The 17,464-nt window shown below is 37.0% G+C and overlaps 2 protein-coding genes across 3 annotated transcripts; both read right to left on the bottom strand.

Moving 5' to 3' along the window:
- Positions 1–355: 355 nt before the first annotated feature.
- Positions 356–8,788, bottom strand: slc39a8 (solute carrier family 39 member 8). Of its 2 annotated transcripts, XM_046833455.1 has the most exons (9): positions 8,649–8,788; positions 8,297–8,514; positions 8,026–8,185; positions 6,663–6,832; positions 4,940–5,062; positions 4,675–4,857; positions 1,259–1,463; positions 917–1,101; positions 356–807 (listed from the first exon to the last, which is right to left on the bottom strand). In XM_046833455.1, the coding sequence occupies exons 2-9, from the start codon at positions 8,447–8,449 to the stop codon at positions 658–660; spliced, it is 1,329 nt and encodes a 442-aa protein (XP_046689411.1). In that variant the 5' UTR covers positions 8,450–8,514; positions 8,649–8,788; the 3' UTR covers positions 356–657. The 2 variants fall into 2 exon arrangements, with proteins under 2 accessions (XP_046689411.1, XP_046689421.1); XM_046833465.1 differs by lacking the exon at positions 8,649–8,788 and having other exon boundaries at positions 8,026–8,193; positions 8,297–8,434.
- A 64-nt stretch (positions 8,789–8,852) lies between these two features.
- On the bottom strand, positions 8,853–16,525 carry manba (mannosidase, beta A, lysosomal). Its single transcript, XM_046833441.1, has 17 exons — positions 16,180–16,525; positions 15,220–15,314; positions 14,645–14,750; positions 14,301–14,471; positions 14,088–14,211; positions 13,045–13,214; positions 12,863–12,973; positions 12,625–12,776; positions 12,361–12,478; positions 12,175–12,261; positions 11,929–12,096; positions 11,173–11,391; positions 10,931–11,095; positions 10,696–10,840; positions 9,869–10,011; positions 9,485–9,742; positions 8,853–9,386 (listed from the first exon to the last, which is right to left on the bottom strand). The coding sequence occupies exons 1-17, from the start codon at positions 16,399–16,401 to the stop codon at positions 9,162–9,164; spliced, it is 2,679 nt and encodes an 892-aa protein (XP_046689397.1). The 5' UTR covers positions 16,402–16,525; the 3' UTR covers positions 8,853–9,161.
- Positions 16,526–17,464: the final 939 nt, after the last annotated feature.

Here is a 17,464-nt window from a genome sequence, read left to right as displayed (position 1 = left end):
TGAACTGCCCTATTTATATCAACAGAAAACGTCTATCTCTGGTCTAGTCTTTGATCACTAAAAATAGGTGCCTGGGAGAGTTGCCAGAGTATGTAGTTTATATTGTTTATGTACCCATAAATCAAATTTGTAAACCTAGCGAAGACAAACGTGAACTATGAGCACCTTTGTGTTTGGTGCCCCTGTGCAAAATATACTATACATTATATATTATGTATTATACAAAAATAAATGATCAATTCCAATTTTTTTCTAGTGTTTTTCTAGAATTTTTTTCACCGCTGCGGCCCGGGTTCGATCCCCGGTCAGGGAAACAACCCCAGCCACTCTTAGTGCTGGTCCCAAGCCCGGATAAATTGGGGAGGGTTGCATTAGAAGGGGCATTCAGTGTAAAAACATGTGCCAAATCAATCATGTGGATGATCCGCTGTGGCGACCCCTAATGGGAGAAGCCGAAAGAAAGTTTTAATTCCAATTTTTTTCTAATACTACACTGTTACTTGAAATGCATGATTGTGTTAAACATAGAAATACAGTCCAAGTCCAAATTTCTACACTCATTTCTGCTTGTGGTATAATCAACCCTGTGCTCCCTGGATGTGTGCAGCCGAATCATATTCATTGCTCCCTTTAATCCTTTTATTCTTCAAACTCATTTCAGCCCAGATTGATGTCGCCAGCAAACATGGTGATGAGGAGGATGATGCAAAAGCCAGTGAGCAGGCCAGCATTTTGAAACAAAAAGTATATGAACTTTCCTTTGCGTCCTCTGGCATGTGTGGTCATTATTTCATTCATCTCTGGAAACTAAAATTCACCACAAAGTGCAAGTTAATATACACAAAAACACTGCATTATAGAAACTCACAGTCAGTTATACAGTTCATATTAAGATGGGATACTGTAAATGGCTTACCATGTCTGCCAGAGCAATATAAAGAAACATTCCACCAGCAATTGCAAAGATGGCATTTGGAGCAAAGTTGCTGCCCAGCAAGATGCCCAGCACCAAGCCAAGATAACAGCACATAGCAGAGAGCAGGTTAAAAAACACTGCCTGAGGGACACTCATACCAGAGCTCAATAGAATCACAAAGTCACCTAGAGACAGAGAACAAGAGAGCAAAAAGAACAGAAAGAAAGCCAGAGTAACTAGGCCAGTTTTGAAACAGGCACATTATTCAGTAGGGTTGCTAAGAAATGAAAGAAAAAAAAAATCCTGCCATTCCTGACAAATTCCTGAGGACTTTGTTCTTACCTAGCTCATGGGGGAATTCTTCACAGACAATGGCTATAGAGGTGCTGAAGCCAGTAAGAAGAGAGATGGTAAAAGAGGCCCCAATGGCCAGTCCATCTATAAAATTATGCAATCCATCACTCAGAGTGATCATCCAAGCCACCGTTTTTATGTTTGAAACTCGTTCCCCTCTCAGCCAGCGGCATCCCACTAGCATGCAAGTGTCCTAATCATAAGCAGGGACACATACAAATACTTTGACATTGTGTACATAAAAAAAAGAAAAGAAAAGAAATCAGGCACTTAGGACTATGATCACTAATGAAAATTTAACCCTAATTTCCAAAAATGTTTGGGAGTATAAAGTCATTAATCTGTAATGGAAATCATTGCATGGGCTCATTAACATCTCCAGAAATCACGTTCTGTGAACAGTCTCCATGTTCGGCAGCAAATCTTTATCATGCAAAGAATAAGGCATGCGTGATCATGATCCACTACCAGAAACACTGCCTTCCTCTATGGGCCAAAGCAAATTTAAAATGTACTGAGGCAAAGTGGATAACTGTTCTGTGGTGAGGCGAACTGAAATTTTTATTAAAAAAGAGGACAGGGACCGTTTGGCTTGTTATCAGCACACAGTTCAAAAAGCCACATCTCTGATGTATGTGAGTGTTTTAGTGCCTGTCGAATGGGCAGCTTGCACATTTGGAAATTCTTCATCAATACTGAAAGATATATATTACAACAACAGTGGTCTCAGTGGTTTTATATATATATATATATATATATATATATATATATATATATATATATATATATATACACACACACACACACACACATGCATATATATATATATATATTGGTGGATTGGATTTTGGTGCTTTTTTGAGACTTGCATGTCAGTAAAACAAATGTTTATTGATTAAAAAGTATTTTTCAGTGCATTTTTTAAATATATATATCTGAGTAAAGAAAGGACATTGTAAATTAATGTGTGTTTTATTAAAGGTTTTAATTTTGCGTATTTTTATTTATTTATATATATTTTTTTAAATAGTCAAGCAGACATGCATACTCAATCAATCACGCATTAATACAATTAGTGCAGTTAAAATGATTTTGCATTAACACATTCATTTTTAACTAATATATTTTATTATTATTATTCAACTCTAATACACACACAACAATACCATGGCTATAAAAACTAAACTAAAGTCACTGTTGGCTTCTCGCTTTGTACCGGAAATAGGGTTTTTTTTGCGCATGCATGGAATACAAGGTAGGAGCCTTTCTCTATTTACAGCATTTGCAAAAAGCAGCAGCAGCAAGTAAATTAAAGTTTAGTTCCACAAGTTTTGTTCCACAAAAAGTTGCTTCACCACAAGTTTATTTACAGAAGCAGGTTGGAACAAAGTTATCAGAGATTTAGATATGCTTGAGAACTATGATCCAAATTCCTGAGATTATCTAGCGCTCGCCTTCCCCATAGCCCTTCACTAACTGCTACAATATATTTATACTAGCATTTTTTTATTAATTGCTTTCCTTTAACTGGTATCTTATTTTATATAATTTTTTGCTATGTTGAATCTATTTTCAACACACTATAGTTTTATTATAAAAGTCCATGTTATAATTTTTTATTTCGCTATTATTGTTATTGAAAATGCTTTAACCTGTTAATCATTAGGTATCATTATACACTAAACCACATAACAGTAACATGATGTTCTCTTTTTGATAACAGTAACTTGATGTTCCTATGCATCACAGGCTAGCTTTCTATACACAATATAAAGTATGCGAAAATGTACCCCGAACAAATATCATCTTTGTTTTTGCAATGACTCATGGCTTAGTATGCATATATTAAGCCATGAGTCATTGTAAAAAAAAAAAAGATGCTATTTGTTCAGGGTAAGGTGTGTGATTATTTGTATAAGCTGTAAGGCAGGGGTGTCAAACTCAAATTCACAGTGGGCCAAAATTAAAAACTGAGATGAAGTCACGAGCCAAACTCAATATTTATTGAAATCTTCTCTCCAGATATGTAATGTTGAACCATTTCATAAGGAAACAAACGTTATTTTTGCATAAACATTGAATTTAAAAAGTTTAATATTATAAACACATGAGAAATTAAATTTGAAATAAAACACACATCAGTGGTATTCGTTTCTTATTATATCTCTCTCTCTATCTGTAGCTTTTCGAATTCCTTTTTAATGTCGATTTTTTTTTCACAGGCCAACAACAAAACAACCAAAAATAATAATAATTTCCTTCAATTAAAAAAAAAAAAAAAAAAAAAACCAATCTTTCAACTATTAACAGTCCATGCCTTGGAGTAGAAAAAGTGCATAAAGACAACATTCATTCAAGCTCAGTTTGCTACACTCTAATATACTCTGATGTACATTGCTTCAAGCCAGATACCTGCATCTCTTCTCAGATGCAAGTGCATCATCTTGGGTTTAGGCTCTGAGCTGAGGAAATCCTCAGGATTGAGTGAATGTGTTCATCAGTGAGACTCCTGAGTGGTGTTTTGATCATCTTCATTAAAGAGAACAGTTTCTCACACAGATATGTGCTGCCGAACATGGAGAGTGTTTGAGCAGCTTGGGCACGGAGTTGGAGCAGTGTGTCTGGGAGGAAACATGGAAACTGTGCAGCACACAGAGTCGTGCTTTGACTTGAGCGTGTCTCTACACTGGAGTTCAATCAGCTCCATTTGGAGGTTGGTTGGTGAGCTTTCCACGTCAACCACAAACGGATTACTGAGCAGTTCAAATCTGCATTTCTGGGCTTCAAAGTCGGTAAATCACCGGGTAAATTCAGCACTAAGTACGCTGAGTTTTTCAGAGGTCTCGACTGACGCGCCAACGCACTAACAAAGAATTCTGGGATTTGTAGTATTAGCGGTGTATGCGATATATATATATATATATATATATATATATATATATATATATATATATATATATATATATATATATATATATATATACACACACACACATACTGGTGGGCCAGCTCTAATACACATTTGATATGATCTCGCGGGCCAGATTTCGGCCTGAGTTTGACACCCCTGCTGTAGATGGCACTAAAAACACGGAAAGTTCGGTCAAACGATTCCCTGATACCAAACGTTCAATTTTACAAAAACGTATACAGCTTCCTGTGGATGGCAGTATAAACTCAGTAATCATTTGCTGGTGGGTTTAACATGCACATGATTACAGAGTTTATACTGCCATCTACAGGAAGCTATATACGTTTTCGTCAAATTGAACGTTTGGTGTGAGGATCACTATAATGTTGATAAACCTACACAAGTAATAATGTATGTATAAAACACTACATTTAAATCTATCAGGATGGACCGCTTTAGGGCCTGAGTTTGATACCCCTGCTGTAAGGTGTACCTGTTCATTGGCTGGGTTCATGTTTGGCTGGCTTGGTTTCTCACTGGGGCTGTTTGGTAGAACTTCATGGTGCGCATTATTTATGATGACATTACTTGTGATGTTGTTTATGATAACATCGTTGCTGAAGCTGGTGATGGTTACATCATTAGTCTGCATTGAAAGGACGTGGTTGTGGCAGAGCTGCATAGAGGAAGAAAAAAAAGTGAACTCTAACTTGGCTAGTAATAATTGATTTCGAATCCAGGTGTAGCTAAACTCTTACCTCCTGATCTGTTTTTAGAGCAATTTTTAAGACTCTTTCCGTAAAGTACAAGAGGTAGAATCCTCCAAAAATCCCAATCGCATTTGACACATAGTTATCGACTTTCGGGTCAAATCCAAGAGCCTGTTTATTTATAAAAAAATAAAACAATTTAATTAATAATAACACACACACACACACACACACACACACACACACAATATACACTTGCATTTAGAAATATTCAACCCCTAAAAAGTTTTAAGGATTTATAAATAAAAATCTTTCCAAAGTGCAGGATTTTGCTTTGGATATCTTCTTAATGAGTTTAGTGATACATAAAATCAACACAGAAAATGTATGATGTAGTATTTGTGTGTAACAGTATATTTTGTTAAGATCGCCATGTCACAATTATTCAACCCCCATATAATATTGTTGTTTTTAAAGCTTTCTGACAGTTTTTATGGCCTGAAGTGGAGCTGAAACATCATTAAGCCTTTGGGAACTCTATAACGATCCTTCATTTGCTTTAGCTGTGATGCATATATAAACCCCAACCATGAAGGTGTTCAAGGTGAGTTGCAATCATGGGAAAGACAAAGGAGCTTCCACAAAAGCTGAGAGAGGAGATTATTTCATCACATCTGAAGGGCCTTGGGTATAAGAAGATTTCCAAAAGATTTAACATCCAAGAGACACTATTGGGAGCATTATAAGGAAGTTTAAAATCAGTGGAACAGCTGCAAACCTGCCTGTCCAATCGAGAGGTGTAAGAAGCTTGTCAGCACTTACTGAAAACGCCTGTTAGAAGTTATAAAAACTAAAGGGTGCTCCACAAGGTACTGAAGCTGGGGGTTGAATAATACTGCACATGCTCATGTCTTACAAGACTTACAATTTTCATTTGAACTTCAAAGTTAAGTCAACTTCTGTTGTCAAAATAACTCAAATATGTATCAATAAATATTGTTTGTTATTTCATGAGTTTTATTTTTCCATTTATTTTCGTTATCTTTCATCAACATCACTTTATTGTCTATTGAGGTGAGGGGGTTGAATATTTTTGATTGTGGGTGGGTGTGTGTGTGTGTGTATGTATATATATATATATATATATATATATATATATATATATATATATATATATATATATATATGTATATACAGTACAGACAAAAAGTTTGGACACACCTTCTTATTCAAAGAGTTTTCTTTATTTTCATGACTATGAAAATTGTAGATTCACACTGAAGGCATCAAAACTATGAATTAACACATGTGGAATTATATACATAACAAAAAAAGTGTGAAACAACTGAAAATATGTCACATTGTAGGTTCTTCAAAGTAGCCACCTTTTGCTTAGATTACTGCTTTGCACACTCTTGGCATTCTCTTGATGCCTACTTTGAAGAACCTACAATATGACATGTTTTCAGTTCACTTTTTTGTTATGTATATAATTCCACATGTGTTAATTCATAGTTTTGATGCCTTCAGTGTGAATCTACAATTTTCATAGTCATGAGCAGGTGTGTCCAAACTTTTGGTCTGTACTGTATATATTACACACACACACACAGTACATTTATGGTTTAGTTAATTAAAAATAATTTAATTAGCCAAATTTCTACCAGTTAACCCATTGTCTGTATGGTTTCTTTTACTGTAACTTACTATTTATTAATTAATATTTATTAATATTTGATTATATTTCTATTCCTTCGAGCTCCCTTCTTACCTCAGGGATAAGTTGGAGTACAGCATTAGAGAATAATGTTCCTATGGCGACCCCGATGAAGTAGGTTAGCACTTTTGGGAAGTAGGATTTCTTTGTGAAGGGAACTAAGAATAACCCTAGTAGAGATGCCAGGTTAATTAACGTCACAGCCAAAAAACTATAGCCCCAAACTGAAAAAGAAAGGCAGATCCAGACTGGGATCAATACATGAGTACAGACGTAGACTGAAGAATAAACATTACATTTTTATCCTAGCAGTGAAGCAACAATTTCTTTCACACTCTCCTTCACAAAAGTCCACTAGAGATTTGGAAATCTCCATATGAATTGGTTAAAGACGATTAAGCAAAAGTCTTGTGAGAGAAATGATAATTGGAACATTACAGCCATAATAAATCATAGTACGGCCCGGGTTCGATTCCCGGTCAGGGAACCAACCCCAGCCATTGGGGTTGCACAAGCCAGTGCACTCTTAGTGCTGGTCCCAAGTCCGAATAAATGGGGAGGGTTGCGTTAGGAAGGGCATCCAGCGTAAAAACGTGCCAAATCAAACATGCAGATCATGAAATGGATGATCCGCTGTGGCGACCCCTAATGGGAGAAGCTAAAAGTAAGTTACTTTGGATACGTCAGCACATTAAAAGTAAAAGTACAGAAGTATTTTTACTTTAAATGTGCTGAAGTATCCAAAGTACTATGATTTATTATGGCTGTAATGTTCCTATCATTTTCACCAGTGGTAGACGAAGTACACAACCATGTACTTGAGTTAAAGTAGATGCACTATGTAAAACATCTCTACTTTAACTCAAGTACATGGTTTGTGTACTTCGTCCACCACTGGTGATTTCTAACTGAGAATCATGGGGGAGGATTTTTCAAAAATTTAGGATTAGATTAGATTCGATTCAACTTTGTCATTACACATGTACAAGTACAAGACAAGGAAATGCAGTTTAGGTCTAACCATAGTGCAATAGCAGCAAGTGCAGGATATACAGTGTTTACATGAGTTACATAAATTAAATAAAGTGGTATTATACAGATGTGTATGTACTATGAACATTATATACAGATGGCTATTACTATAAACTGAAATTTACAGAAGGGATACTATAAACAGTAATTTACAGATGTGTATGCACAATGAACATAATATACAGATGAAAATTATATATATATATATATATATATATATATATATATATATATATATATATATATATATATATATATGTACTATGAACATAATATACAGCAATATTAAGCAGTAACATTAAGAAAAAATGCACAAAGTGACCACTTTGACCGATGTGGTAATCCTCAAATCGCAGCAACTAAAATGGTTTTGTACGCCACTAACCTTGAGGTTCAATGGTTACAGTCAATGGAGCCATGAAAGGGCAGGAAGGGAGCAGAACCTGAGTAAGAACAGCTGGACATATGAGCTGGAGCTGGTCCACAGTAAGTTCAGATGCATTAGAGAGTCCAAATTCATTCAGGAGTTCTGGGGCAGACAAACACTAAACAACTTTGTCAAATTAGTCGAATTGAGTCTTAAATAAATGTAGTATTTGTAAAAAAAAAAAAAAAAAAAAACCATTAAGTAGACTGTCACAGCCTATCAGCTTTACCTCTGCATTCCTGAGCGGATTGGCCTCGTTGTCTACTGATGCTGGCGCTCTACGGGAGGTGATGAGGCTTAAAAAGTTCTCCAGGTTTGTTTTCGAGAGAGAACTGTTCTCACCGTAAAAGCTCAAAACGTCCCGAAGAAACCGCTCACCCATTTTCCTGGTTGATTCAAAATCCAGTGTTTATCCACAGATGTCTAAAGCAAAACCAGCGAGATTACCTACGAGTACCAAGTTCGTCAGTATGGCATCAGTCCGAGAACAAAGTCTGAGCTCTTTCTCTTTCTCGCCTATAAAAAATAAGCGACAATAAATGAGTATTACACCACCGCTCGGAACGTTCAAAGATCAGCACCTTGTGGTTCATCTGCGCTCCTTTCCACCGGTAAATCTTCACGGCGGTTGTTATAGTTCGGCTCGTCTATGTCAAAGGACTCTTTGTTACACCCTTTGCCTTCCTCTCTCATGTAACATGCTCCAGGCTGACAGAGTAAATGAGCCAACTCTATAAGGAAATGCAGGCTTTGCAGATGAAATCCTCAACAAATCATTACAGAAAGCCTTTTTTCCATTTTTATTGACAAAGCTGACAAAAGAATAACAAAAACACGTTCAGAACAACCTGATTTCTGATATTAGAATTTTTTTTATATAAAATGAATGACTCTCAAGACTGCAATCCAAGAGTCCAGTATGAGACGGGAGTCTATTACAAGGCACTGCGTACATTTTTACACACTGGTTCATGCTCATGATCAAATCAGGGACCCCAGAGCATAACACTGTACCACAGTACACCACAGAATCAATGTGTTCAAAATGAAATGCAAATAATTAATTTCTGCTCATTCACACCAACACAAGACACTCAGTAGATGTCTCGGAGGGAAGTAATTTGCAGCTTGGCAGTGAACTCCTGTAAAGTGGTGGCTCCCAGTTTTGTGAACCAAACAGTGTATTTTTCAGATATCATCAAAAAACCATTATCGTCGAAGAATCCGGGAATGTTGTCCGCATCCAGCCATACAAACAGTGCAGGTGAAGAACAATAAAGATTCACCATGATCCTTCTTTTAGCATCCTCCACAGTGAACTATACACACAGACACACACAAACCATGGATGACAATCATGTAATGTAAAAAATAATAATAATTTGGCAATGTGTAACTGGTACAGTATGACCCTCACTGTGATGTTCGGTTTTTGAAGGCCTTCAGCATCTTTTGGTGAGCTGAGGAACAGGTGGTTGGAGGGACTTGGTACACCATCCGGGCCGCTCAGGACAAAGGTGACGACACATGATTTCCGAGTGCAGTTTCCACAATTCGTTAGTACCCTGGAGACTGGAGACTGAAACACCTTTGTGACACCACCTCCTTTCACTATTGCCTGATCAGACTCCAAAGAACACTGTGGAGTAAAACTATTCCACTGGTATAACTTCACCTTCATGCAGCCGACATGGACACACCCAGATTTAAAGAGAACAATAAAATTTAATCTTTGTTGATCAGTTGGTTAAAGATTTATATATGATGGTCGCAGAGAAAAAAAGAGAAGGAGTGTACTTACAGTAACTTTGAGAGAACAGTCTGTGTTTCTGTCAGAGACAGCGTAGATGAGCAAGTCTCCGTTATCCTCAACCCCTACCAATATGAGGGGACTAAAGAAACGGACAGCGAAATTGTGCAGCATTTTCCATTTTCCACCAAACTCTAAAAATTACATATGCATTATGTATAAAACAGCAAAAATAGTGTACTTTATTTTATGATCATGTATGTTGATGTATCAGGCAAAACTTTATGGCCACCGATCAGGCATAACTTTATGACGACCTGCCTTATATAGTGTTGGTCCCACTTTTGCTGCCAAAACAGTCTTGACCTGTCAGGCATTAACACAATATAATTTAGCCTTGTCAAACTCGATCAAATCCTTACACTTGCCCATTTTTCCTGCTTCTAACGCATCAAGTTTAAGGACAAAATGTTCACTTGCTGCCTGATATATTCAACCCACTAACAGGTGTCATGATGAAGAGATAATCAGTGATATTCACTAACAAGTTAAAATGGTACAATGTCATAATGTTATGCCTGATTGGTGTAATTATTATAATTATGCTTTTTTTTTTTTTTTTATGGGTAGTCCCTGAGTTAAAATGCTTAGATTTCAGAGTTTTCAATCTTACAATGACATAAAAGCGGTATGAAAAAAATGGTAAAAAATATTTAAAAAGTTCCGCAGGGCAGGCAAAATTCTTTTTGAATAACCCTGTTCTATGCCAAAATGATCACCATTCTTTAAGACTCAATCGGGAACGCATCTCCATCGTGAGTCAGGGTTTACCTGTATATTATTATATGTGTTGGCTGTGGTGTGTTTTGCACACTGACCTATAGAGGACCAAGAAGGAGCCTGCCAAATATCATTCAGCTGCCAGTACAGCGAACCCATGGTGTGCCCTTCACCACCAACAATGTCGCTGCGACTGCGGCGGTAGAATTCTGTCTGCGCTTTCACACACTGGGCCTGCATAACCTGCGTAGACCAAACATGATTGCCTATATTATCTTTATGTCACACTTTTTCTTTCGCTGAGACTGTGATTTACATGTTGTGTATTGACACCTGGGTGATATATATAGTGTCTCGGTATCGACGCCCGAGGTCTGTATTGTTGGGAAGGATGTAATGCAACATTGCTTGCTGAAGCATCTGCTGATTTCCAAACTCATGGTGCTGTCGATGTTTTGAGAACTCGCTGCTGAAATCCTGGTCTGTAGAGACTGACACCTGTTAACACGTACATAATCAGAGAATTTACACGCACAGGCACATAGTGTATCTACATGTGTAGCCAGAAGCTTTACCTTACTGAGAGTGGACAGTGATGGCCAGGACTGAAAACCGTACTCGGAGGCGAAGCGTGCTCGGGGAAATGTCCTCCAGTCCCAGCAATCGGTCAGGTAGCTGTAAAAGTGAACATCTCCATAATGATTGTCATAGGGGTCCTTAGCCACCCAGCCTTCTTTCTCCGACTCTACACCATTAGTTGGGCTGGACACAAGGAAAGGTCTTGTGCTGTCCTCCTAAATTGAAATGTTCCAGGGTTAGAGGTTTACGATTTTTTTTTTGTGTGTAAATACACTTGTTTGACTCTCCAGGGACCTATACATAAATTTTCCTTATATAGAAAAATAAAAATTAAGATTGAACTACAGTGCCTGTCAAAAGTAAAAAAAAAAAAGCCTTTTGTGGTCTTTTAGAAAAACAACCATTAACCTTCCACCTCCATGTTTGACTGTGGGTGGGAGGCAGTCTGGTACCATCTTCTATCCTGTTCTCCTTTTTTTTTTCCTTTTGTTGGTGCCAAAAACATCAAATTGGACTTATCTGTTGAGTCAGAAAGACAGAATTTTCTCCCAGGCATTTACTTTTCAATTCTTGTGAAATTGGAACGATAAAAGACTAGGGGTTTCCAAACTTTTGACAGGCACGGTTGCATATACAATTTTTTATTATGTTTTATTATGTTCTTCTCAAAAAAATTCCTGCGGGCATTCAAACAAACAAAAAAATATATATATATATATATATATCTAATTTACTAGTTTTTGAAATTGTACCTGAAGTACAATCTCTCTGATATTCTCCACATACAGCTGAATGTAGTCCTTCACATAGCGAGGCTTATCAGCAGGAGAAATTAAAAACCAATTGGTTGCTATAGCTGCTTCGTTCTCGTTGTTTCCACTCCAGATGACAACAGAGGGATGCGACTTGAGCCGTCTCACCTGAGAGACAACACGTGAACCCATTAGTTGTGCAGATTTGTTAATGTTTTTTGTGTTTGGGGATAAGGATGTATCTACCTGTTGGATAACTTCCTCTCCCAGTGACTCGATAAAATCTTTGTCTGTAGGATACAGCGCACACGCAAACATGAAATCTTGCCAAACCTGGAACCAGACACAGAATCAAAACCTGCAGCAGAAACTGATATCAAATAGCAAAAAAAAAAAGAACATAGATTTATAACATGATGCAAGAATGAGTACCATGATCCCTAGCTGATTGCACAGAATATAGAAGAGGTCTTGTTCATAGATTCCACCTCCCCACACTCTCAAAACATTCATATTTGCCATCTGTGCAGACACGAGCAGTTGAGTCAAACTAACAACAACAAAAAAAGAATAATCAGAAGGTTAGAATATTTTTTTTAATATGTTAGCCAAGGATATGAAAACATAAACTTGAACATGAAACATGAAAATATGGATTTGTGAGGGACACTGAATTCTAAGTGGGTAAAGTCTCACTTGACTGCAGTAATCTGGTCCTGGAAAGCATGAGCCGGTATCCAGTTCGAGCCTTTCAGGAAGATGGGTTGCCCATTGATACGAAAGTAAAAGCTGAGCCCAGAAGAACCAGGAATAGGTTCCTGTACCAGCTCCACAGTACGGAAACCAACCTATTTACAGACACCAAAGTAAGTGAAAGAGCTCGTGTTTAAAAGGAAAAAACAAAACAAAAAAACAGATCTTTTTTTTCTTTTACCAATCTCTCTGCATGAAATAGCTCTCCATTCTCCATTTTGATATCTATTAAAAGATCATTCAGAGGTTGTTGACCATGTCCAAAGGGCCACCACAGATCAACTGTAACATTCTTCAAACAGAAATTGCATTAATCAAAAGTTTGACATAGTTTTAGTTAAGACAGTTAAGTTCCTCATTTACCTGGTTGATCTGTAGAAGTACAGATGTGTTGCTTTGTTCAGGTGTGAGAAAAAGGGGAAATCTCGCCTCTGACTGTAACTGTGGCATAGACACATGGATGACACCTTTTGAGGCTGCAGTAACATCAAAGAACATCTCTACTTCCACAGTCCAGCATGACAGAACAGAGTCTGGAGAGAGAGGGGGTAGAGAGAGGTATGATGACCCCAGAGAGTGCAAAAGAGAATGAGAACTTTTGCTCTATGCAATATATACATATATGCTATATGGGGGTGATCTGTTTTGTTTGAACATCCAATGGTTATCTGAAATACTCAAGCTCCCTGGGCTAATTCCAAAATCACCTGAAACACATTTACCTACGCTTTCTGATATTTTATTATCATCATCTGAAGCTGCATGGTTTTATTCATTGTCCTGGATTTGGATAATTGCATAAACAAGGTGGTCTAGGAGGTGGTAGCTTAGTGGTTAAGGTGTTTAAACTTTGGATCTGAAGGTTGTGAGTTCAAATCCAAGCCACACCAAGCTGCCACTCTTGGGCCCCTGAGCAAGGCCCTTAACCCCATAGCTGCTCAGTTGGATGAATGATATAAATGTAAGTCGCCCTGAATAAGGGTGTCTGCCAAATGTCATAAATGGTCAGTGAGTATATGTGATAAGTATACTCTCTATACAAATGTTAGTTGTAAACATACAAAAAAACCCTTATCTTCTGATTGAAGCGCAAACATTTTGGCTTGATATCCACAAATTTGTCAAGCAAAATCTTAACAGGTGATGTGTCACTTTGATTAAACTGCATTGTCGATCCGTTTTACTGTACATCCAGCCAAGATTCTTGTCCATTTCAGGGCATAAAAGTTGATTACAGCAGAGGTGATTTACTTTTATAGCATTTGGGAGACGCCCTTAACCAGAGCAGTTTGCACACTTACTTCATTAACCCACATATTACACTTCTCATTTGATACATTTGCTGTGCATTATGGATTTTAAGGGAAATTTTCAGCCTTTATAAAAGAGAGTCCTGTAAACTGTACCATATTTTGGATTAGTTGTAAAACTCAACACCCTGAGTGTATTAAATGATTGTAGACGAACACCCTTCCAAATGCCAAGAGTGGGGAAAGATGGCCCCCAGTCCCAACTAAATGAGCTCTGTGCCTGAAACACACACAAAATCAACAACGTCATGTCTCACTGATTTAGATGAATTGGTATACATTAAGGTCACACATCAAGTTTTAATATACCTTTCGAATAAAGTTTACATGACACTCCCCTTTCTGTACAGCAGGAGGACATTCTGGGGGGACTTTGTATGAGGTGTGAGCTTTACTTCGTGCTGCTGCGTAGGTCACAGCTGACATGAGCCAGACTTCCAGAGCATTAATGTCCTTAAGCAGTCTTGTAACGTCAAAGTCCTGAGAACAAATGTACAAATTTAGTGATTAAACAGTACATATTATCACTTGTTTCAATGTGCCAGGATTTTGAAATATCATGTGCGCATCTTATCAGGGTGTAAAAATAAAAACAATCGTTTGGAGATAATTCATTGTTTGCACAATTTGTGTGAGGGTAAGTCTTTACATACATATCTCCGGAACATGTTGTCTGTCTTTCCGATGACAACTCCGTTTAGAGATATAGTGGAGATTGTGTCCACGCCTTCAAACACGAGAACAGCTCGTCTGCTCTCTCTGTTGAAACGCACAGTATGTAATATAAACAATCTATTTTTATAAAGTTCAACATCAGTCACACTCTTCTGTGTGTGATTAGTTAATACTAAGAATCGACTAATAGTACACTAGTGGTCTAATAGTAATAGTGGTCGACCGATTCATCAGTTTTGCTGATTAATCAGCACAGATAGTTAATGGCTAGAATTAACGTCAAAAATTCATACCAATAGTTTTTCGGAACTTTTTATTTATTTGGAGTGTTACTTTTTGTTTCACTTAGAATGCATCTCTTTTATTTTCCTCAATATATTATTAATATAATGCAAGTTCACTACTGTTTTATGTGGCGTGTTTGTTTTTTCATCAAGTCTCCATTTTAAAAACTATGGGTTGATTAATTGGTTATTAGCAAGTACGATCCAACGTAGCTATCGGTAAAAAAAATCCACTTTCGGCCGACCTCTAGTACAGTAATATAACATACTTGACATGATCAGGCACAGAGAATGAAGTGGTGTACGTCCAGTTATCTAGAGAGATCCATCGGTAGGCCAGGTCATTAAACCGATAGTATGGATCCTGCAAGACATTAACAAAAGTACACGGTTATTTCTTAAACACCAGACTATATATGAAGAACAAGCAGTCTACATTTGCAAAATATTGTGCAATGACAAAGTCAAACATTTAAAGCAGAACTTTAGAGTGTAGAGTGAGAGACATAAAGTCACTTCTAAAATCTCCAAATAAAGCCGTCTGATATGCATTGGCTCCAACATCCTAATAACAGCATATAATAGTGTAAAGAAAATCGAACTAATGCATCCTATATAACTATTTCCATTCCACGAACTAATCCTAATTAACCTTATGATTTCAAATGCAAACCCGATTCTGAATGATTACGTCATTGTTGTATTGTAAAATATATGGTGTCTGACATGGAGCTGGTAATGAGGAGTTGGTGAACATCAAGAAAGGCACGAAAAAAATACAAATCTTTAGGCCTAACCATGTAGGACCAGATAAAAATGATCTAGAGTTCATCTGTAGAGGCTACAGTCCTTAAAATGTTCAGAAATGTACAGTAAAATGTAAAACATGAAATGTACATTAAAGATTAAAGGTACATCTGTTTTGTGGATGTTGGTGCAAAAGTGACCATTCTGGGTGGACCTTTCTTGGGTTTTAACCTTGGTTGCAAAATTGACAGAGGCTGTCAGTCATTGCATATTATATTATATGATTGTCAGTTCTGCTTGCATTTAAGTCCCATTTTACTTTTTAGCTAAATGACTTTGCTGTATGTATAACACTGGGTATATGAAAACCAGTTTAAGGTTCAACAGGTTTTTATACAAATCGTAACTAAATGTTAAAGCTGTTGTTCAATGCTTTAAGGTGATAATATACAGTAAATGGAGGCACACTGGTGCATCGTTACCTCAACAAGTTGTTGTTGCTGCAGTGTTGTATGGACACATCCAGGTACTTGTGCCATGAGTGACACAGAGCCATTAGAGTTCTGTAAGTGCCATGTCCCGTCCAGGACTAACTCATACACTCCCACACCGACACAATGCACGCTGCTGAAAAACACTGCGGGAAACGCTATGCACACGCAAAAAACAGACAAGCAGCTCCAGGCATCTTGTACATGCCTCATGTCTCATATGTGTAAATATATTTATATATTTATATGCAGGAGTCATGTGGTTCTTTGATGTGTAATCTCAAGCTTTAAAGCCCGGAACTTCCTGCTTCAAACATCACACGATCAGTCAGGTGACAGAGGGATGACTGATTGCGCAGACTTTTAAATAAAAGTATGAAATATGCATCAATAAATAAATAAATAAATAAATAAATAAATAAATAATGAACAGCATATAGAAGCGCGAGGCTTGAACTCTATGGCGAAATTCTTTATGCGTTTTAGGTCTAGGAGCCTTTTGCACGTCGCGGATGCGCTCAAATCGCGCAGAATGGAGAACGCGTGAACAGGATTTAAAGATAATAATAATAATAATAATAATAATAATAATAATAATAATAATAGATAACACTGTTGAAATGCAATCACAAGTCCTCTCTTTTAATTATTTGTTTCATTCGTTCATTCACGAAAAATCCGATAACAAATTATCAACCGTCCAAACTGTTTTTCTTTTAATATTGGAGCTGAATGGACATGGTGCTGCTCCGTTACTGATGATATAGCATTTATACACTTCTTTGAGTAAATCTTAAATGTGTCCATACAATACGAGCATAAAAAGTATGTCTCTCAAATGTATGCATTGACTGATGCATTTCGCCGAGTTGAACATGACCTTCAACACCCTGCATCACTGTATACACTTTAAAAAGTACACTTTTTTAATAATACGGTACTGTATTGTCTAACTGCTGTCACACAAGATCACAAAAATTACAAGATTTATATTGTTCTAATAACTCAGTAATCAATTCTGTGATTAATTCGAGTATTCACTACATTGCACTACATACATTGTCAGAGTTAAGCCAGTAGAAGTTGCTACTGTGGATAGACTTTTTTATAAAAAATAATAATTATTATAATAATAATAATAATAAAAATAAAGTACAGTGTTGGTATAACCATATTAGCATTAAATGACCAAAATCAACTAAATGGAAAGGGTGACCAGTGTAAAGAACTGCCTGGTCACACCTTATTTTTCTGTTTATTATCCTCGAAAGACTAT

Source organism: Silurus meridionalis, chromosome 2 (assembly GCF_014805685.1).
Source record: "Silurus meridionalis isolate SWU-2019-XX chromosome 2, ASM1480568v1, whole genome shotgun sequence".
Taxonomy (NCBI): domain Eukaryota; kingdom Metazoa; phylum Chordata; class Actinopteri; order Siluriformes; family Siluridae; genus Silurus; species Silurus meridionalis.
The sequence above is the reverse complement of the archived record's forward strand: the minus strand, read 5'-3'. Positions and strand labels throughout refer to the sequence as shown.

Excerpts from the sequence above, each read along its gene's own strand:
- manba (XM_046833441.1), bottom strand. The coding sequence starts at position 16,401 with ATGAGGCATGTACAAGATGCCTGGAGCTGCTTGTCTGTTTTTTGCGTG. Across the intron at positions 13,215-14,087 it reads TACAACTAATCCAAAATATG|ACTCTGTTCTGTCATGCTGG; the intron begins GTACAGTTTACA and ends CTCTCTCTCCAG. Across the intron at positions 11,096-11,172 it reads CACTGTCCACTCTCAGTAAG|GTGTCAGTCTCTACAGACCA; the intron begins GTAAAGCTTCTG and ends ACGTGTTAACAG.
- slc39a8 (XM_046833455.1), bottom strand. The coding sequence starts at position 8,449 with ATGGGTGAGCGGTTTCTTCGGGACGTTTTGAGCTTTTACGGTGAGAAC. Across the intron at positions 6,833-8,025 it reads TGTAACCATTGAACCTCAAG|TTTGGGGCTATAGTTTTTTG; the intron begins GTTAGTGGCGTA and ends TTTCTTTTTCAG. Across the intron at positions 808-916 it reads ATATTGCTCTGGCAGACATG|TTTCCAGAGATGAATGAAAT; the intron begins GTAAGCCATTTA and ends GGTGAATTTTAG.